General features: G+C 33.9%; 1 protein-coding gene across 1 annotated transcript in view; it reads left to right on the top strand.

Annotated features, from left to right (window-relative positions):
* Positions 1-24,321, top strand: part of LOC149786276 (inositol polyphosphate 5-phosphatase OCRL-like) — a 254,292-nt gene that overhangs the window by 169,103 nt on the left and 60,868 nt on the right. The window contains exons 23-24 of the mRNA XM_089976660.1: positions 1,042-1,158; positions 4,388-4,472. Coding sequence (XP_089832786.1) covers positions 1,042-1,158; positions 4,388-4,472 — 202 coding nt within the window. The remainder of the gene's footprint in view (positions 1-1,041; positions 1,159-4,387; positions 4,473-24,321) is intronic.

The raw sequence follows: 24,321 nt of genomic DNA, 5'->3' as shown, positions 1-24,321 counted from the left end.
TAGTAGATTGCTTCTTTTAAAGGAACAAAAGCAGTTTATCAGGTGATCCTTTAAAAAAATCTCTCTTTGGTAATAAAGTTTTTTTTCTTCAGAAATAACATTCAGTATTATCCTTTTGCTTTTTAGACAAGAAATAGATTGATCTTCATTAGGTAAATAATAGTACTCCATATTTGGGACTTTTACCTAAAATCAGTAAAATGGGGTTGCTCTGTAGTTTGCATGCTGGACTCATGATCAGAAGTTTATGGATTCAGATCCTACCACCAGATCCACCTGTATTAGCTAATATCTGTGTCTGGAGGCAAATCAAGGCATTATCCTACCTTCTAATCCACCTGTATTGGCTATTATCTGTCTGTGGTGGAACTAAGGAATTACACTCCAATAGCCTCTGCACTAAACAACTTCCATATTTTGTCCTGCATTAAAGACTACAGAAAGCAGATAAACTTGGAAAAGAATATTTTGAAATAATGCTTCTGTAGTTGGTTGTCATTGTGCATGTAAATATCATTTGACAGAGTTCAATATCGCAAATGATGAGAAAATTGACTTTATTGTCTCAAGTATCATGGCTATAAAAAAATGTAAGGTCAAAGCCATTTAAATCTAACAGTGTCATTATTCGACAGGGTCCACCATGTCTTACTAGTGCCTATTAGGGAGATGGCAACAAAATAATGCTCTTCCATTATCAGGAAACACACCAAAAATAGTTCTGGGAGACCTGGTCTGAAAAGGATTATGTACAGTTTAACCAGTGACTAAGACTAGTTTTAGTGATGGAAATTAATATCAATTTCTCATTGCTGAATTGTATTGGAGAAATACAATATACAGTACACACTGAAATATGCATAACTTCGATAATTGTAATGCAATTTTTGTGTAGTTCTCTGTAAATATTTAGAATTCAGATCAGTTGATATGACATTTTTATCACAGAAAAACCCTGATTTTGTATCAGATGCTATAAACTATTTTCACCCCAGTGTTTGGTCAGTTGCACTGCCTTTATTGGTCATTGATCTATTACAGGAGCATCCAGGAAGTCTGAGCAAGGTGGATACCCTGCAACCTGGCACTAGGTTACATGTCTGCCCAAAGGAGATATGGAGATTGGTGGATCATATCTACAAGTATGGCAGAGATCAGGTAATGCAGTGCGCCCTCACAACAGTGCTTTTTATTATAAGATGATTATGATGCTGGAATATTGTAATTTGAAAATTGAAATACCATTGAAAAGAACATTGAGAATAATTTGAATGGATATCTTCCTTGTGTTAATGTTGAATTGGGCAGATTATACTTAGTAGCTTAAATCTGCATTGGTCCTTCACTATAACACGGTTATCAGGAGTTATTAAAGTCTTCAGTGATATTGCCTTGTGCTGTGGCATGTTCAGTATAAAAACTGCATGCATACTAAAAATGGAATCCATGACCATACCCCTGATAAGTTAAGTGTCAGGTTGCACTATACTAAGGTCCTTTATATTGAGGATCAGTGCTATATTGAGATTCTTTATAGTGACAAACAGCTGTATTTCTGAATTTTGGAACATGTTCCTATTTGCAAATTGAAATCAGTCCATTTCTTGGATATCCATGGTATATGAAGGACAGTACTATACTGAATTGTTTTGTTGTGAGAGACTGCACTATACAAAGGTGCTTTATCATGAGGGTCAAATGTATATCTGGCTTTTGGAACATCACTTGTTTATGTTTGCAAATTGGAATCAGTCCATTTTTTACTGATTGATGACCTTACTTATTGTTATTGTTTTTTAAATATCATTTTTCCATATTTTTGCTTATTGGAATTAATCTGTTTCTTGGTGATCTATGACCATACCCATGAGGGACTGCACTATGGTGAAGGACCACTGTATTTGCAACTTCACTTGTATCTGTCTGAAATCAATCCTGTTCTTCACACAGTTTCATATGACAAGTCACATACACTGTATTTTACCTTGAATGAAAGTGACATTATCTCCAAGACAGTTTTGTGTAACTTGTGGTTTTTGTTGTCTGTGTCATAGGTGTTAAGAACTGTACCATCAGCAAAGTTATGCGGCTAAAGAGCACTGGAGTTTACTTTATTCTTGATGTTTTTAATGAAAAACACAGCATATACTGGTTTTTAAGTCATTGGTTTTTACTAAATTATTTATTAATGCAGAGTAGGTGTCATCTTATAAGCAAGACATAACAAGTTTGAAATCACCTTACTCCATAAGCTTGTAAAGTCAAACTTGTGTTTTTTCTTCTTCAGTTCACAGTGTTTTCATAGAGGTGCTAATTATATAAACATGACCGTAATCCTTAATCATGTAAAAGCATCACTGGTTTGTTTTCCCCAGTGGAGAATCCTTTGAGTGTGTGTGAATTTGATACTTGTTCAATGCCATGTTGAGTCCCTTTGATCATACCATGTAACTGACACCTGTTCAGTTGTGGCAATCCTTTGCTGAGATTTCAAAGACTGTATGATCACAGTGTCTCTTGCAGATCCCATGCTCAACACTCTACATCAATAATGCCCCAAGTTTATGAATAGTCAGTCTTCTGTTAGTTACAGTATACTTTGCCACTTAGATTTCATACATTGTGAATTGCTAATCTTTGGTACTTGAACCATTATAGTAAATAGAAACTGTAATGTGTATGATGGATCATTTAAGTTAAAGGTTATAGACTTTGCAGAGAAAAACAACAACAGTGCTGCAGAATGTGAATTTGGTGTGTCAGAAACATGTAACTGGTGCAGGAAAAGGTTCTAGTTGATAGTGCCAGATATGTTAAGAAAATTTGAATAATGGAAAGCCCCTATGCGGTTGGGAACTTGGTTTTGAATGAGTGGGTTCTAGTGTGTTTTGGCAGCATTTAACACATTTCATGAAACAGAAGTTGCAGTGAGATCAAACATACCAAGCTATGATTCCTGGTGGCACCATGTCAGTACCATTGGATGATTGCCTAAATAAGCCATTCAGGGCAAATATGTGTAAACAGTGGTACATGTTGGTTGTAGATGGGCCCAAAGAATTTACAAAGGCAGGAAATGTGAAGCATCCAGAGTCTGAGTTAATATCTCAGTGGGTGTGTAATGTGGAAGAAAATACCAAATGAGATGGTGGTCAAATCATTTAAGAAATATGGTATTTCCAAAGCATTGTATGGGATGGAAGATAACAAACTCTTCATTGATTTCATTTGAGATAATCAGACAAGGAATCCAAACCAGACAATAATTCTGACAAGCGGATAACAGCAGAAGAATTCAGAATTTTTATTTGTAACTCTGACGATGATGCATCCATAGTGGGCCACTTGGACTTTGAACAAGATGTTATTAGTGTGAATTACAAAAGTGTGGACTTTATTATAATTCATTTAGAATTGATATATTATGTGATATTGTGAATCGCATCATTCTGGATTTGTATTTTTATACTGTATGTTGACATTGTACAATAAATGGATTTATAATATAAATGTATTCAAAATATTAAAATGGATCCAAAATATTATATTATGGGTTTCATTACATGAATATGAACAAAATGTAAGTTGTTAATTTAGCTGAACATATTCAACTTAATAATACCAATATATTCATCCTGCATTGGTTTTTGTCTTTGTCGTATCTCTTTGTTAATTGACCTATCCAATTTCACTTGTTTAGTTTTACCCATGTGCAGCTCTGACTCACTGACCACATGTAACCCATTGCAGACAGATTTGATTTGCAAAAACACCTTGACTTATAATAAGGGTCATGGAGAAATTTGCTTTTTTGCAGCCCTAAAATTGGGGAGGGGTCTTATAGTCAAATCGAATTATAAATGGGTATATATGGTAGTATTAATTGTAAACAAGTTTTAAAAAGTCCTTTTTCTTTGTTAGTGGCCCACTATGGATGTAGCTCTTAGAGTTGTCATGGTCCATTTTGTGAGCCTTCAGACTCGTAATGCAAGGGTCATGGATTCAATACCTGCCCAGGTTAGACTGGTTCAGCTGCCTCAGTGTCTCCTTGGAAAAGACACTCCATTTCCTCTGCATGATATGGCCAGTAATGTTAAAAGTTCAGTTAAAAACCATCCCCCCATACATCTGTTTGTCACATCTTGTTGAACTTTGTAATTACATAAAGGAATTAATATATTGCAAAAGAAGACATTTATGTAAAATGAACACATTAATTTGTTAATTTTCTAGCTCTCCCAGTAACCTACCAAATTAGGAGTCTCATTTCAGTTTTAAAGGGTTTTGCATATGTTTCAGTGTTCCACACACAGATTTATTGATATTAACTTTTATATAGACAAACTTAGAAAACATTATTTTGATCAAATGGGAAATTTATTTTCAGGCAAACCTGTTCCAGCAGCCAGGATTAGAATCAGAAATACAGCAGATCAGAGACTGCCTGGATACTGGAGCACCAGAAATTATTCGTATCCTTTTCTTTTATACAAGAGGTATTTTTTTTCCTTCTAATTAATTATGTTAGAATTTGCGGAGATATCTCAGGCATTGAGGTTATAAATTGTTTCAGTATTAGTTAGTACTCAGATTAAAAATTAATTGTGAAGAATTTTCTGATGCATTATATTAAAACAACTAAATTTACACACTTTAATTCTTAATTGTCATCATGTTTTAGTGAAATGACTGAAGTGAAACATTGAATTTCCAATTTTTATTTTTGAGCCATAGTTTAAACCTATAAATCAAGTCCAACTGCAGAAGTCCAGATCTGCTGTCACATAATGTGCCAGTAGATCTGGATCTGTGTAATTTGTTGGGAGTAATTAGTGAACAGAAAACACCCTGATCTGCTCTCACATCTGCCAGTATATCTGGGTATGCAGACTTTGTTAGGATTAATCGTCAGAACAAACAACATAGACCCTGATCTGCTGGCACATTTTGCAATAGCAGATCAGAGTGTTTGTTGTTTATGGTTGGAATCAACATATAAGTGAGTATATACAGTAATTGAAATAGAATATGTGAATGCCCTTTTTGCTGGTTGTAAAGTCAGTTATCATGTGTGTGCAAATAATGCTTTGAATGATTTAGTGATTCATTCCTATTCAGGTTGTCATATTTTAAGTTATTGGGTATATAGATGTCAAATTAATAATACTGGACTGTACAAAGATAAAGAAGTGGCTGGATTCAGTTTGATTTAATATTCAGATTATGAACATTCAAGAAGCCATCTAAAAACATTTTAACTAAAATTAATATTTCATATTTGAATAATATTCATTTTTGAATGCATATTAGCTTTCAATTTTTAGCCTCTGGGAATATTGAACATGTTAACAAATCAAGTTATCACTGGAATCATATTATGCAGTAGTCCTTCACTGTAAGGGAATAACATTATATAGTGGTCCTTCACTGTAAGAGAATGATATTACACAGTGGTCCTTCACTGTAAGGAAATGATTTTACACAGTGGTCCTTCACTGTAAGGAAATGATATTACACAGTGGTCCTTCACTGTAAGGGAATGATATTATACAGTGATCTTTCCTTCACTGTAAGGGAATGATATATTACAGTGGTCCTACACTGTAAGGGAATGATATTATAGAGTGATCCTTCACTGTAAGGGAATAATATTACACAGTGGTCCTTTGCTGAAAGGGAATGATATTACACTGGTCCTTCACTGTAAGGGAATGATATTACACATTGGTCCTTCACTGTAGGGGAATGATATTACACATTGGTCCTTCACTATAAGGAAATGATATTACACAGTGGTCCTTCACTGTAAGGAAATGATTTTACACAGTGGTCCTTCACTGAAAGAGAATCATATTACACAGTGGTCCTTCACTGTAAGGGAATGATATTATAAAGTGGTCCTTCACTGTAAGGGAATGATATTATACAGTGGTCCTTCACTGTAAGGGAATGATATTACACAGTAGTCCTTCACTGTAAGGAAATGATATTACACAGTGGTCCTTCACTGTAAAGGAATGATATTATATAGTGGTCTTTCCTTCACTGTAAGGGAATGATATATTACGGTGGTCCTACACTGTAAGGGAATGATATTATAGAGTGATCCTTCACTGTAAGGGAATAATATTACACAGTGGTCCTTTGCTGAAAGGGAATGATATTACACATTGGTCCTTCACTGTAAGGAAATGATATACAGTGGTCCTTCACTGTAAGGGATTGATATATTACAGTGGTCCTTCACTGTAAGGGAATGATATTATACAGTATTCCTTCACTGTAAGTCACCTCAGCATTGTGATGCCCATTTGGTAAGGCAGATATGGGAATGGATCACAATTTACATTATCCAGTAGTAATCATATTTATGATGTACTTCATTATAAGGTGATCTTGCATAGATGACAGTTACAATTGTATGGCTCCTATATGGACAGTGTTATAGTGCAGGATCACTTTATAATTATAAATAATACAATACTGTTTCCAGATAGTTTATTTTAATGTAGTTAGCTGTGAGATAGTGTTTTCATAATGAGAGAAAAGGAAGTTGCAAGTTACTCCTCTTAAAACTGAAAGTGCGATAATTTTCCTAGGACAAAATTGGAAAAGCATCCTGGTTTCTCTGAAATGATATTTTGCTTAAGATTGGAGATGGTTTTACTTCCTTTGCAATAAAATGTATGTCATTAAGTTTTTTTTTTAGTACAGCCAAAAAACTTCTTGTTGATCAATATAGAAGCACGTTGTCCCTGTGGATTGAGATACTTCATCTGAATAATATTAATCTGTTGTCCCATCATTTATAGCATTACACTTTGAATCATGGTGTGTAAAAATTCCATGTGGAGTATATTATTATAGAGTATCTGCAAGTATCTAGAGTGAATATGAACATGTTCATAATCAATTTATTATTAAGACCCACTATGAGTAAAAGGAAGTGAACGTAAATAACTGTTTGCTGTAGTTGTACAGCAGCACATGACGGTTATATCTTGCCATGGCAGTTTGAGTACAAGAACACACATTGTTAGTCAGTCCAGGATATTTCAACAATAGTATTTAAACCTACAACCTTCTGGTTGCTTGTCCAGTGCACTAACAACTGAGACACCACAGCTACAAAGGTAGATACAATTTTCAGGTGCATAGTTTTGTCCTACTATATTGCTTTAGGAATCGAATGATATAGAAATCACTTTTCTGGTGATGATGATGGAATCGAGAGTTTCATGTTTAAGGTTGTATTTTTTCTCTCTCTGCATTCATTTGTTTCCATTCATTTGCAAGCCAGCAGATGTAATTCATACTGCAGTTGTTAAGTTGATTAATTTAGTTAATCATTGCTAGCTTATGGCATGAATCTGGAAATCTTAAAGAAAGTGCCTACTTATTTTTCCACGTGTCTTAGTTTACATATTTAATACCACTATTGTCATCTTCAGTAAGTAGGTTCTCATGTGTTTTTAAAGACTGATATCAAAGAATAAATTTCTCAACAATTAGGTATTAGGTGCCTGAACAATGCCAGTGACTGTAAACATCTTTCATTCGAAACAGTCCTGCCAAAATCACTCTGTTGGAACCCCTTCTTGCTGAGTGACCTTGACATTGTGGTCCAGAATTGGATCTGTAAAGTTCCAATGAATACTGGTGTTATTAATGTGCACATTTTGATGGCTGGTGCTGAAGAAAATGTTACAAAATGTGCAAAACATAAACTGTAAAGATACAGACAGTGGAGTGTTATATTGAGACCATGTCTTGGTTGACCTGACAACATCTACCCTTAAGTCAAGTCACACCAAGTTGCTTATCTGCACACATAACAAAGTAGCACTTTGGTGAGACCTGAATGAGATGAGCTTTGAAAAAGTGGGACTAATCTGCTGATTGTTTATTTAACAGTTGATATGTGCAAAAATGAATATATAAACAGGAATAATAGGTGCTTCGGGAAATGAAGAACACAAACAGTGAGTATATCTAATTTATTACTATTCATCGAGTAGAGTAATTGCATCCTTACATGAGTTTTCATGCTCATAAAATTTTGTAATCAATTAGTTCCAGTGTCCCTTATCATTTACATACTTATCCTTGTATAAATTCTCAGCACTATAGATAGCACTAAAGAAGCAGGTGATGTTTTTTTATTTTATATGATGGTGGGGGTGGGGTGGTGAATCTCGGCTTGATAGATATTTTGTTTCGACTTTAATATTATGATTATTCGCTCACCCAAGAAACCAAGAAAATTGGAACCCAATGAATTTAAATTGTCTCACAGTTTTGAAAATCTTGTCACAAATTCTCTTCTTAAGGTGTCTTGTTTGTCCTAAATGAATATGTTGCCAATCTTTCATCCAGTATGGTTGCCACAATTTCAAACTCTTATGGGTCAAGAATATTAGAGACGGTTTCAGCACTAAGCATTTAAAAAGAAGAAATTGTATTGCCTTGAATTTCTGAAAATTCTTTTCAGACAGAGCATGTCATTTTGGAGACTCTTGTTTAAATTTGATTAGATTATGGGGTTCTGTGTTGAATATATATACTACAGCTTTTTAAATCAGATACAATCAGGATACATCATAGCACATTGTGCAGGTATGACACCATATTCTGCAAACCCTTTTTTCCATGATTTTTCAGAGTTTATAAGGTCCAATGCTAGACTGAAAGCATTCATTCTTCAAGTTGATTTATTTCCTCTTTAACTACATTTCGACAAACAACAGTATGTATTCCACCATTTGCAAAAGCAAAATAATTATAAGATTGTTGTATTATACCTTATTAAATGTATACCCATACAGTCCTTAAAATTTTATTCTTTGCTTAAATTTCTGAGGTCGATGTATGTATATATGTATGTATGTGCAGTGTGACCCCACTCTAACATGGTAGTTGGGAGCCATAGAACTTGACCGTGTTATAGACCGAACCATGTTATAAGCAACCAGGTCAGTTTAGCTGAAGCAAATGATACATGTACCCCAACAGATTTACAGGGGGGTGTAGGTAATAAATGCGGGTGGTAAAATACGTGCTTCATTGGCACAGTTACCATCTTAAATCAATGCATAATAAAGGGGAAATACACCTATAGTGAAAACAGAAAAGGCAAATATAATAATTTATTTAGAGAACTCTGGATTGGTACATATATCTCTATACTGTTTATATATACATGTCTTATATATACCGTATTTCATGTTATTTTTCGTACACGAAAAACTAATTATTAATTTCAATGTATGAAAAATTATATGTAACATAAATAATTATCATTTTGTGGTAATTACCGTGTACGAAAAATAAAGGGATCATACCTGACAAGGCCTGTGGAACACACGACACTCGACAACCTAATGTACAAAACTAATGTACAAAATCGGTCTCATTCTGCTCAACTCAAGAAAAATCTGTTGTTATTATGAGAGAGAGAGAAAGAGATAGAGAGAGATAAGAAAATAATCTTTATTATTCATTTTCCTGTCAGTTGTGTTATTCTTTATGTAAACATTACAAGGGCACTATTATATTCCATTGGCAATTAAAACCTGAATAAATAAGTTGTTTTGGTTGCAGTTATGAGATCCATTATCACTGTGCCACATGGCTATGCAGAGGTAATATACATGCTAATTAAATACGCTTGATCTTTAGCTTGGTCTTTTCCAGTAAATACTGGATTGAAGACCAGATTCACCTCTACAGATCAAATTAAGGAGGCTCTACGTAGGGAAATGAGGCTACCCTTGGGGTATTGAAAATGTGTATGACAAGTCCATTAGCTCAAGAAAAATATTAATTTACTGATACTTGTTCTGAAGCCAGTTGAAAAAAGGGCAAATGATTTTAAAAGAGAGAGAGAGAGAGAGAATGTGTATATAAAAATATTTTTGTATTATAAACATAGCATGTTATTTTCAAGGACAAGTGATGGGTTTCACCTTTGTCTTTTCTGGGCCATCCAGGTCCAATTTTCTGCCTATTGTTTGGTGGTTCAGTGCATGAATAGAGTATCACCACCTTGTACTCACCTGCGAATCTCATCACATACATTGAATCCACAATACAAGTAATTCCATCAAAAAATGCACACACAGATTTAAAATATTCAATAATTTTGTCACAGGTCATATAGGTCTGAATTCAGTGGATAAACATAGCACACTCACTTAATGACTGATGAAGCACATTTACTTTTCAGTACATCTCAAGTCACTATAAGTTAGTTTGCGTTTTAAGCCACCATTGGTAGCATTCATAACCACAAACCTTTTCCCTCCTGCAAAAAGAAAACTTTCATGGCACAGTAAACGTGTTCCAGTCATGTTTGAAAATGAAAAAAATCCATCAGATTCCATTGCTTTTATTTATGTTTGGTACTGAATTCTTTTAAGAAAACTTCTTTGTTTTTATTGAAGATTGTAGTCAGCTTTCTTTGATGAAAGGTGTATGCATTATTGAAGTCACAGCTAAAGGCCAGATTTGGATAACCTAACAAATGCCCATCTCTTATTGTGGTGGCAACATCAAATAATTGTATTGCATGATTGAGACAGACTTTTTTTCAATTTGCTTAGTACGCTTTCATAAGAGTTGGTGCTTCATAGGTAATGTTTTCTTTGAAATTTCTGTTGTTTGGTCGATTATAGTTACAGTTCCTCCCTGCTTATTGAACAGACCAACAAGTAAGATGGGTTGTTTTTGCTTTCATTTATAGTAGCAGAGTGATGATGCCTTCCACTCCTGCATCAGAAATTTAACAAAGGGTCAATGGACGATGTTCTGGTCTGATGATGAGGATTTGTACAGAAAATGATGGTTTTCTGAAATATTTAATTCTGAGTGGAAAGAAGAGGAATTTTACTTACCATCCACACACATGTCAGTCAATGTAAATATGTTAATTACTTGTGAGTGGCCAAAAATCCAACGAAATAGGATTACGACATATTGTTTCGTCCAGTCGATCTCTGCTACCAGAAATGTCAACAACAAAAAAGCAGATATCTCACAACATACAGTACTCATGCTTGATGTCAACATAAGCAGATTATGATGTAACAATGCACTGTTCAGATGGTTTGTCAACATGGACAAAGAAATTGTTTATGTGACAATAGATAAATTTCAGTGCATTTTATATCAAGTTTGCGGCTTCCTTTTATGGGGCCTCTGAATTTATCCACTCCAAACCAATGGTTGTATATACAAGTTTAAGCAGCCAACAGTGTCGCCAATATAAAAATTGCCAGATTGTATATTTTGCTGCCAGTAAGGAAAATAAAACTGCAGTTTGCGACATTGGCGAAGCCCTATGCGATCCTAGAATAAATTTTTACACTTTATTTTTTGTACTTTAAAGAAGAAAAAAACTATAGTTTTTTTTGTGTACAAGAAAAATACATATAACATTTCAGGAGCCACACCATGACCATCTTGTATTATTCATGAGCAATCTCTTCTCCAAAATGATTATTAATAAACTTTTTACATTTGTTTCATACTTTTAAGAAATATTTTTTTTCATGTGCGAGAAAAATACATGTATATAAAATTTCAGGAGCCACAATGCAACCGTGTTATATCCAAATTCATGTTATAATGGAGCATGCTATAGCAGAGTCATGCTCTATATATGTATGTATATATGTATGTATGTATATTTGTATATGTGTGTATATATGTATGTATGTATGTATGTATGTATGTATGTATGTACTGTGTGATCCTGCTGTAGCACACTCTGTTATAATGCTGACTCAGATATCACATGACTGTAGCGTGATTCCAGAAATTTGATATGTATTTTTCTCATACACAAAAAAAAATTCTTTCTTAAAAGTACAAAAATTAATGTGTAAAAAGTTTATTATCATTTTGTGGAAGAGACTGCATATGAATTCTAATGTAAAACGATCATGCATGGTTCCTGAATTTCATGTGCATGTTTATTTCTCATACTTGAAAAAATATTTTTATCTTCTTAAAATTACAAATTATAACGTGTGAAACATTTATTCAGGGATTCCTCTGGGCTTTGCCAATGCTGCAAATTATGATTTTTTTTTCTTCCCTCATCTGGTGCTTTTTTTGTGACAAGTTGGCTGTTAAAAGATGTATCATGGGTTTGGAGTGGAGAAATTCAGAGGCACCAAGAAAGGTAGCCATAAACTTGATCTTTAATACACTGAAATGTATCTGTTGTTACATAAATAAATTCTTTGTTCATATAGTCAAATTATCATAATAGTGCATTGTTACATCATAATCCTCATATGCTGACATCTGGCCTGAGTACTGTATACGTTTTGATACACTCCACCAATAGTCATGCTACCAGGACTAGCTACAATCAACCAACCTTTGATGGCAGGAACAGTAACTGCTACAATCAACCAAATGATGGTTTATTCCATTTTTTTTAAATGAACCCAGAAAAAACAATTTTGCTGAAAGTTCAAAGAAAACTAATTACGTTTGAATGAAGCACTGATTGTTCTGTATAAATACTAAACAAATAAAAAAAGATCAGTCTCAGTCATTGTTCTACAGTTGTTTGATGTTGCCACTGCAATAAGAAATAGGCATATGTTTGTACTCCAAATTTGTCCTTAAGCAGTGACCAGTAACATATGCACCTTTCATCAAAAAAGCCGACTTCAATCTTAGATAAAAACAAAGAATCTTTCATCTAAGGAAGTCAGCACCAAACTTAAATAAAAGTAATGGAATCTGATGGATTATTGCATTTTCTAGAATGACTGGAGCATGTTTATTGAGCTTAAAAGATTCCATTTTGCAGGGGGAAAAGTGTATGCTTATGATCACTACTATTGGCAACATAAATGGAAATTAAATTTCCAGTCTTTTTAAACCATTCATATCTGGTCATCAGATTAATTGAAGTTGGGTGTCTCCCAAAGATGCTCATTAAACTTTTTAATTTGTTCACATGTTTTCATTTCCCTTTGAATAGCCTCATTCTCTGGGTAGCCTTGGCATGATGATAGCTATCTCCAGCTGACCCAAATCTAGGCCAATTGAAGTACATGCACATATAGCATGTACACACCTACAGCAGGGGTGCACAATGCATGGCCCACAGGCCTGATCTGACCCAAGAACTAAAGCTGTACTGATTAATCAGCCATACTCATAATCGAACTGGTTATTGGAACAATTGGTATAATTGTTATTGTCAGAAATAATCAGTGCCGATGTAAACAAATTTCCAAAATATAAATTTAATCATAACATTCATCTTGACATGGCTTGAATTTTAAATCAGAATTAAATACTGGAAATTAAGAATACACATATGATTTGGGGGTTAATTGAAAGACAGTATGTTCTTAAAAGTAAATACTTTTTAACATGCTTGCTGTAAACTACCGCTGATTTCTGCTCACAACAAATTATCAATACCATGCATGCACTCATCCCAATCACAGCAGCTGACCAGCCACTGAGACCTTGTGTGGCTGTTGAACTTCCAGCATACACATTACAGGCATGGTCCTGGCTTTTAAAAAGTTGTTGTCAAAAAAAATCACCAATCTCAATATTTTGTTGCCAATTTTCACAAAATGTCAGATTAAGTAGTGAACATTTTTCAAAGACTATTAATGTAATAGGCAATAAAAGTTGAAAAAGATGGGATAGTTATTACTTTATTGACAACAAGCAATACAGCCATAATATTACAAAATAAATCATTACATGACTGTTTTGCACTACTTCCATGGTCTTTGCATTGCGCATCACCGTTAGTACATAGGTCTAACTGTTGTCACCTGAAATAAATGCATTATCAAATGTAAAATATCTACTTTCCTACAGTCTCTCTTTTTTTAATAGAAACATCAGGTATTAAGCAAATCTATATTATGTATAATATTTTCCAAATAATAGTTTTGTAAGAAACTTTATTTAGATAATGACTTTTTAATACTAAAACCCTACGATCGTACTGTGCAATGTAAGATAAGTGATGTATAATGCAACCGTCGATTTCACACATTCAGGAATTAAATGCCCCCCCCCCCCTTTATGGCTAGCTTCACAAAGTACATATCCGTCAACCAGGATTTCAGAAATTTATTTTTGCTGCGCTTTACATGCTTTGCTTGTTAGTGAACTGCTTCCTAAATCACAGGAATGATCACTGAATGCTGTAAAAATTTTCTCATCAAGCAAATTATGATATCCATTCCCACCAATGAAACTTACGAGTCAACTTGACCTGGCATTACTGTACCATATCTATAAGCATTGATTACCATCATTAAATTAAAAGAAGGAATGAAGAAACATATCACAGAGCATATGTGTCCACAAAAAACTAATTCGGAATAAATATGTTATTTAGTAAAGAATTTTATTTGCATATATATGACTTGACAATAAGAAATAAGGTGGGATATAAAATGTGGGAAATAGTTATCACATGTATGGTAGGTTGAGACCACATTTGAACTGTTAACATAAATCCGCACCCATTTTAGACATTGTTAGTTATAACAAAAATAGGGCATGGTTTACTTGTCAGTCAAATGCTAGAGCTTTCACTAACTGTAGAACAGACAGTGTCTTGAAATAATTGGTCTCATAATTGGTATCGGCAATTTTAATAATCAGCTATACAAAGTATCGGCATAATTGGCAAAAAGTGACATGGATACAGCTTTACTGAGAATGTGTTCTGTCCAGCCTTCAGTGAAAATTAAAACAACACAGAAATCTGGCTGTGAACAGTAATTATGTGGCCCTCGAGTGGTCTTAGAAAATGCAATCTGGCCATTGGCCTAAAAAGGTTGTGCACCCCTGAGCTATAGCCACATGCTACTATCATAGAGAATTATTTAGTGTCAGTCAGACAGAGATCAAATGAGGACAATCATTTATTATGTCTGTGTTATTTGTGTTTTCTAATGAGATGTGACTGTTAATGAAGTTTATAACATGTCATCTATACACAGATTCATGGATTTTTTTTATGTATATGCACAGTACTTTATGGAATATGGATTGTACTACACAAATGTATTTCAGGCTTCAGCTTGTCTTCATTTAATAAAAAGCACATATTTTTATTTCTGCTTTTATTATATACACACTCAAACATTGTTAGGCACATGCATCATTTTCTTTAGTTTACTGACTTATTTATAACACAGTTTCATCTGTAACACAGTGTTTGAGACTGATTTAAACCAATAAAGAAAAACAACAGGAAGATGCCAAACTGATTTAACCCATTAGAGTAAAATGGCAACAAGATATCAGGCATGCATATTGTCAGGTAAATCAGGATGTTGTAGGCAAGTTTCAGCAGCTGCTTCCATCTCACAAGGCATGCTGGGATTGAGAGATGTGCACCTAATAAAGAGTATTGTTTGCAAGGTTTTGACTGTATGATGGGTGTGTTCTTATTAAAGCATATGCATATTTTACATTGCATACAGTGTTGAGTTTGAATGAGAAAAAATCAATAACAGCAACTTTAGTTTTGGTGTTATCTTTGATGAAAATGTCACCATTATCCAGATGCCTATCATCACAAAACAATATTCTTTTGAAAGCCTTTCAGACAGAATTGTATGCTTTTATGCTGTTTATCAGTGTTTTGTAATTTACTTTATTTGATTATCTATTGAGAGCAATAAATGTGTATTAGGAATGGAAATCAACTTATTTCATTCTACATATAAGTGAGTGGCAGTGTTTTAAAGTTTCTTGTGAGTGATCTTAATGACCTCAACATTACACTGATTACCCAAAGGTATATTTATATCTCCTTTAGCAGACATACTGTATATACTCACTTATAAGTTGAGTCCAGCTGCAAACTGCACAGAGCCAGATCTGCCATTGCATAATGTGCCAGCAGGTTTAAATCTGTACAGTTTGTAAGGAGTAATCAGTAGAACAAACAGCATATACCCTGATCTGCAGGCACATCATGCTATTGCAGATCAGGATCTTTGTTGTTTGCAATTTGACTCGACTTATAAGTGAGCATGTATGATACTTAAGACTGTGGATCTTCACTGCAACAATAGCCTGAAAATGTACCTAGAAAACATAAGCATCACCATGAAAATGTATGCTTTCACTTAATGTGGATCATATACCATATTTTTCAGAATTTGTTGAATATATTCAGAACAGATTAGATTAAGTGTGATGTGATCTTTGACGTGTAGGAAAGTTGAAATTATGAAAAAAAAAACACTAAGATGTCAGTGTGATGCTGTCTTGGAGGTGTAAGGAAGTGGATGACATGAAAAAAATCTTTTCCCATCACCTTTACTTGCACATGTTGAAACTGGAGATAGAATATGAAAAAACAGGTGCAAAGTATGCATGTTACTGCTATGCTATCCACACCTTAAATTATATACCTATCAAGTTGTTGTTGTTGTTCTTGTAGGGTTTAACGCCATTTTTCAGCACACAATAGGCTATACATGGCGGCCAGTATTAATGATGAAGGAAAAACCTGGTAAAACCCCAGAAAGAACCACTGAAATATGAGAAGCTACTGGCAAGCTTTCTCACATACCCACATTGGCTGAATCTAAGATTCAAACCCATGCAGACAGAGATGAGATGGCAGTGATCCATAACGGAGAGTGCTTTAGACCACTCGGGCTATACCTATCCAGTAAAAGTCTGATAACTGTGCTGCAGACCCAAATTTTGGGTTCAAGTTGTCAGTTGTTTTGAGTCGAGCTTTACAGTCACATTTAAAAATAAACCCTTAAAGTGATGTGATGCATTCAAGGTATAGATGTCTGAATTTTTTCTTTTTTTTCTTTCTGTAATGTATATAGAATGAAACGTTAAACTGTTCAAAACTGTATTTTCTGCATGTGTTAGGGTTGGCAAAATAAATATCTTTTTCAGCTTTTGAAAACAAATGAACAAAAATAAAGCCCAAGCAATTAAGTACATGCATGTGATATTAGGGTATTCCCTCAAGTCATATCCATGCCTAAGCCACCAGACCCACACCATATGAAATTAGGCTATCCTTAAAGTCGAATCCAAGCCCAAGTAACTATGGTACTGTGGTAACTATCCTTCAAGCCAAAGCAACATAACCCATGGATATGATATTAGTCCATCCCTCAAGTCACATCCATGCTCAGCAACTAAACCCACAAATATGATATTGGCTGTCCTTCAAGTAAAATCTATACAAAAGCAACCAAACCCACACATGTAATATTATGCTTTCCCTCAAGTCATATCCAAGATCAACAACCAAACCCACGCTTATAATATTATGCTTTCCCTCATGTCAAACCCAAGATCAACAACCAAACCAACACCTGACATTAGGCTATCCTTCAAGTCAAATCCAAAACCAAGCGTCTTTGTTAAGACGGTACTGTAAATCCACACATATGATATTAGGCTATCATTCAAGTCAAATCCATATCCATGCCTTGGAAAATTCTGTAAAAATGAAAAATTATGAATTTACTGTTTTAAGAATGTAATCCAAGAATAATCCACTAATAAAATTCTTGAAGTCCTAATAATCAAATGTTTTAATAATTTCAAGTTTGAGTCCCGACAAAGAATCCAAGATGGAAGATGATGACATATGCTGTAATCTGTAGTGTTGAAGTCTACAGTTCCTTGTAGAAACAAGAAATTTTAATTCCAGTTTTGGAAATCTGAATAAATTTTTATAAAAGCTGCCCTTGTTCAACAATTTCACATGAGCACATTTATTTTCCAGGAAAAAAAGAATTAATCCTTTTTGAATCCAAGTAATTTGAAATAACTCCAAACAGCACAACATACAACTTCCAGTGTAAGAGCCCAACTAATTCTGAGGACATCTCTCCAAAACAAAGGTTATATCATATTCTGAAACACAAAAGGGGGTCACATGATCATGTTCCAGAACCTCGTCGAAATTTTGTACTTATTAAAGATCACATACACCCAGTGTGGTCCAGATGAAAACCAATCATTTTACTCTAAGAAATAAAATTTTACAAAAATTGTTTACCTCTTAAATATGTAGTCCCATCATAACCTCGACAACAACCAATCAATTTAAAATAAAAATAGAACTTATTTACGTGGTTGCTACTAATTTTGAATCAAGGTCAGGATCTAGATAACACCTGGTATTTACAAAATGAAGTCATGGCCAAACTATTTTCTGAAAAAGGTATCATCTCTTGTGAATAAATTTACATTACATTAGGATGTAATGAAAAATAAAAATTTAAAACTGACAAACAATTAAATTGAAATAAATATATATTAGATTCGATATAATTACATCAAATATAAATGACAAAATGCAAATGCAGTTGCAATTAGAAAAAGAAAACAAATGAAATTGGAAAAAGAAAAAGAACAAATGAAACTGGAGAAAAAAAGAACAAATAAAGTTACAATTGGAGAAAGAGGACGGAGAGACAGGAAAAAGAGAAAGAAAAACAAATGCATTTACAAATGGAAGAAAAAGAGAAAGACAAATGCAGTTAAAAAAAGAAAAAATGCATTTACAAGCAGAAGAAAGAAAGAAAAACATTAAAATAAAGTTAAAGAAAGAACAAATGCATTTACAGTTGGAGAAAGGGAAGCAAGAGAGGGAATATCAGTGTAGAATGAAATAAATGAAACTGGCAAGTCAAAAGCACATTCATACTTCAAATCCAAATTTAAGTTTTGATTTTGCAAAGAATATTAGATTAGTGCCCCCTGTCAGAGAAAAAGAAGTAGTCAAATATTTTCCTTATTTTGAAAATGTTGCTGAAAATTTGAATTGACCAAGGGAGCATTATACTCAGTTATTACAATGTGTACTCACTGAAAAGGCTAGTGATATTCACCATTCACTGTCAGTTATTACAATGTGTACTCACTGAAAAGGCTAGTGATATTCACCATTCACTGTCAGTTATTACAATGTGTACTCACTGAAAAGGCTAGTGATATTCACCATTCACTGTCAGTTCAACAATGTGGTGACTATGATATAGTCAAAGAATGCATCTGAAAGAGTTATGAGTTAGTCTATGAAGCTTATCAGCAAAAATTCTGAATCTTTTGGAAAGAAGCTGGATAAACTCCTGTTGAATTCGCCAGAGAAAAAGAGCAGTTATTTGATAGATGGTGCTTAGCCAATAAAGTTGAATGAGATTATGAAAGTCTCAAACAACTTGTATTATTTGAAGATCGCAAAAACTGTGTCCATAGTGACATTGTCTTATCTTGACAAGCATCAGATTGAAATCTTGGAAAATGCTCCTTGAGCTGCTGATGAGTATTCTTTAACTCATAAAGTTCCTTTTGTAAATAAGAATTCTACTCAACACAGTCTTCTGGCAGAAAAGTATTTCAGCCTAATACAAGCCCTTCTAAAACTTGTCTCTTCCTACTTGTACCTATTGCACAAACAAGGACACATTATTTCTGATTTCTACAATTAAAAAATAGAATCAAGACAGACCCATTCCAAATGCTCTTATTTCTAAGAGGTTAAGGTCATGGTCATGTATAGAAAGCAATACATTTGTTGGGTCTAATAAACCCCAGTCTGACTTTATTTTGGAGAATTATGAACCATTCATATCAAAGGGTTCTAAATATCTCTTGGGTGATTTGGCCAATCTTATCCCTATTAAAATTTAAGGGCCACAGGAAATTCTCAGAGTTTTTTTTTTGTTGGGTACTTTGCCTTTTTCTAAGAAGTCTTCTTCTAATGAGAGTGTTCTTATTCAGAGAGTAGAATGCAGCTTTGTTAATGTTCCTCTCCATTGTGTAAATTTGTCATCAGATTTAGTCTCAGGACCCATGACAGTAGGAACAGTCTCTGTTTTACCGGTTGAGGGCATTCATTTATTACTAGGCAGTGACCTAGCTGGAGACAAGGTTGTGGTTAATCCACTTGTAACTGACAAGCCTTGCTTGGATTAGAAAGTCAATCTAATTGAAAAAGAATTCCCTGAGTTATTTCCAGCTTGTGCAGTTACCAGAGCTATGGTAAAGAAAGCTCTTGAGAATGATATTGATAAGGAAATTATTCCTTTAGCTGACACATATATTGGTCAGGCTTTTGATGAGGTCACTTTCACTCCTTGTTTGGATTAGTCAGAACGTATTGGTCACAGTGATCCTCTTTTAATGACTCATTCTCTTTATTCTGATATGGGGGATAAACAACAATCACTTGTTGAACAGGAAAAAGAGTCTGTAATCTCCTGTTTGTTTCAAAAGGCCATTAGTGAAATTGAATCTACTGAAGTTCCTGTCTGTTATTTCATTAAAAATGGAATTCTTACGAGAAAATGGAGACCTCCCAAGGTACCTGCTGGTGATGAGTGGTCAGTGAACTATCAGATTGTAGTTCCAAAACCTTACAGAGAGGCAATACTTAGTCTGGCCCATAAAACTCTGTTGGCTGGTCGTTTAGGGATCAATAAAACTATCACAAGATCTTAACTCACTTCTTTTGGCCAAAAATCAAAAGTGATGTTGGTAAATACTGTAGATCTTGTCATACCTGTCAGATGGTAGGAAAACCCAATCAGAAAGTACCTAAGGCTCATCTAAAACCTATTCCTGCCTTTGACAAACTATTTAGTAAAATAATGGTAGATTTTGTTGGTCCCTTACCTAAGACCAATTCAGGTAACCAATACCTGCTGACCATTATGTGTGCTAATGTGTGCATCAAAAAGGTTTCCAGACGCAATTCCCTTGAGGAATATAAAATCTAAAACAATAGTAAAGGTTTTGATAAAGTTTTTTACTCAGTTTGGCCTTTCCAAATCTATTCAATTAGGTCATGGGTCACATTTTAGGTCTGGAACATTCAAGCCTGTTATGCTTGAATTTGGCATTCGGCAGTTCAAGTCAAAACTGAAATTAGTGTTTGACAGAGCTATTATGGAGAGAACTTTTGAGTTTGGTATTAATGGAGTTCTGTCTGTCTTGCTCATTCTTCAAATTTTTCTTCAGGTTAGATATTACGGCCCTTACAAAGTTAAGAAGAAAATGAATGAGTTAAATTATAATATTAGTTCTCTTGGGATCTAAATAAATTATAGGAGTACCATTATATTGCAAGAGATAGCCAGGTTAAACATGCAATGAAATTAGTTGTACCTGCCCCACTCAGTGAAGATTTAAGTGAAGGAACATCACTGGATTCTACTGATATTTGAATGACAAATCTTTAGATTTCAGAAATTATGAAAGATCTCAACCAGAAACTTTCACATTTGCAAGAGCAAGAAAGAAATGAACTTAAACAGTTATTATTTGAATATGAGCACTTATTTACAGATGCTCTGACAAGAACGAACAATTTTTTTTATGATGTTGAAATTCTAAATTCCAAACCTGTGAAACAACAACCGTACAGGATTAACCCTCTCCAACAGGAATACTTGAAAAAAGAAATTCAGTATTTGCTGGCGAATGATTTTATAGACCCCAGTAAAAGTGACTGGAGTTTGCCATGCATACTTATTCCAAAACCAGATAAAACTTTCCATATGTGTACTGATTATAGGAAGGTTAATAGTGTGACAAAAACAGATTCATTCCCATTACCAAGAATCAATGACTGTATTGATAAGATTGGGAATGCCAAGTATGTCACCAGATTTGATCTTCTGAAAGGATTTTTGCAAATTCCACTAACAGAAAGAGCAAAGGAAATTTTATTTGGATTTCTAAAACCAGAGGATTAATTTATTGTGTTTCTACAAGGAACTGTAGACTTCAGCACAGTACAGATTACAGCATATGTCATCGCCTTCCATCGTCGGGACTAAACAATTGGAATCATTAAAATATCTCAATATTAGGGCTTAAAAATTTGTATTCGTGGATTATTCTTGGATTATTTTTGGATTTGATTCTGGAAACTGTAAGTTCATATATTTTCATTTTCACAGAATTTTTCCAGGGAAATAAATTATTTGTTATATTTTTCAAAGCTTGTTGTTTTCACTCTTTCTTGTGTTACTGTTTATTTGAGCCTAAACACATAAGACTGTCGCTCAAGTCAAATTCATGCCCAGCAACTAAACCCACATTTATAATATTTGGCTCTCCTTCAAGTCAGAGTTATACAAAAGGAACCAAACCCACACCTGTAATATTATGCTATCTCTTTAGTCAAATCCAAGCTCAACAACCATACCCACATGTGTGATATTAGGCTATCCCTCAAGTCAAGTCCATGCCCAAACAACCAGACCCACATGCATGATATTATTAGGCTGTCTGTCAAGCAAATCCATGCCTTGCAATCAAACCAACGCGTGTGTATTGTGAAACCATTTTGCATAATATTAATGAAAACTACTAGCCTTGTTTCATGTAGTTCGTTTCATTCAACAAGAACATGTGAGCTTATTAAAAACACAACTTCATGCAAATCAAAAGAATCCATCATGGTTTAATCTTTCTGTCATCTACCTCATATAAAAAAATTGCATAAATATAACTCAGTTAAAAAGTTTGTTAGTAAATAAATGACATTAAATATGATACAGTGGATTTTAATGTAATTTTCCAGATTGTTAAACCAATTGTGTATTTCAGTAGAAGATTTGTCCTGACTACTGCTGAGAGAACTAATGAATGATTCCAAGTTTGTGCAGTCCAGTACTGACACTTGTGCAATTTTAATAGCACACTAAATGACATTCTAATATTATAATTTCATAATGATATATAAAATACATGAAATTGGGATCTGTTTTGTGTTAGTGTTTTTTTGTTTTTTAAATATATTGCTTCCTACTAAAACTAACCCTTTGATGTGCATATAATGCATGAGTTGGTTTTTATTGATGGTTTCCAGTGGCATCATTTATCATTTTTTCGTAATATAATTATGATAACAATCTTCAGGAATATTCATACAACTAAATAAAATGTGCAAATCATATTGCTTAAGCAGCAGCTACCAACTTAGGTTCCAAACTCAGTGAGGGTCATTGTTTGTGAGGTGGAGGTTGGAGTGGTGAGGGACTCAATTTGGTCATGAAAAGTCATCATATCATAAGACAGAGGGTCATGACATCATGTTGGTGGCAAGTTTAGGGTTACAGCAAAAAATTGGGTGAGAACCACAGGCTTAAAGGGTAAGGCCTGATCAAGTAATTGCATCCTTTCATTTATGAGTTTGGCATGCTGACCACTGAGCCAGTGCCACTTACAAGAATTTTGACGATTATATGATGAGTTGTGTGTACTTTTGGCATTAACAGTGGAAAGAATGGTATGGAATTTTAAGGCACAGCACCATATGCTATTAAGAATGAAATTTTGAAACTTGCTACAAGTAGACTTCTTTTGTTTTCTCTTAATAAATAGTGACATATTTTTTTGGAATGCTCTTATGATTTAAATGTTTGTTCTTGGCACATAATACAAAGTTTTAAACGTTTTTCTTTATAATGGCATGAGCAATCATATGTATGGTGAATCCATGGTTCTCCCTATTTTGAAAAAGTTTCAATTATACAGTCACATAACTTGATGAGACTGTTTCCAAATACAAGCATTCTATTCTCCCACTTTTTGAAAGTTGTGTTGATCTATCAGTCTTCCCTTATTATTGAATAACTACATTTGTGTTCAGAAACATATTCCCATAAAAAACATTCTTTAAAATGAGGTCTAAGAAATTACAAAAACATTTTGGAGTCTATAAACAAACAGTCAGAGGACACAGAGAAAATAAAGTAATTTAAAAACAACCTGCAAATTAATTTTGTACCTCCAGGTGAATATATTAAGATGAAAAAATGATTTTGAGGTCTAACAAATTAAAGATACATTTTTGGAGTCTATAAACATACAGTCTGAGGACATAGAGAACATAAAGTAATTTAAAAAGTGATAGTCTGCAGATTGATTTTGTACCTAATGGTGAATATATTAAAGATGATCAAATACTTTTGAGGACAGCATGCCAAAGTATATTAATCTGGCATTAAATCTGTGTTTCCATGTTTTTATGGAATGTCCCTGTGTTTATTTTCTGTTCAAAATCCTCTATCAACGATGTTTTTCATTTGAGTCGGATCATATCAACAGTATCTTAGATGAGTTCAGATATGAGCTTTCAATTGACTAAGTTTCCACTGTTGAGGCCATATTTTGGAATTGGTTTTGATAAAGCTTATAATATGTGTTTATATCATCAAGATCAAACATAAGCTTGATAATAAGCAAATTCCATGCTTATTAAAGAGGAGATCATGCATTGGATTGGCTGAACTTGTTTTCTCTCTCAAGTCC

This window comes from Sinohyriopsis cumingii, chromosome 12 (genome assembly GCF_028554795.1).
Source record: "Sinohyriopsis cumingii isolate HCF-2022 chromosome 12, ASM2855479v2, whole genome shotgun sequence".
In the NCBI taxonomy this organism is placed as follows: domain Eukaryota; kingdom Metazoa; phylum Mollusca; class Bivalvia; order Unionida; family Unionidae; genus Sinohyriopsis; species Sinohyriopsis cumingii.
Note: the sequence above shows the minus strand (reverse complement) of the source record. Positions and strands in the feature narration are given on the sequence as shown.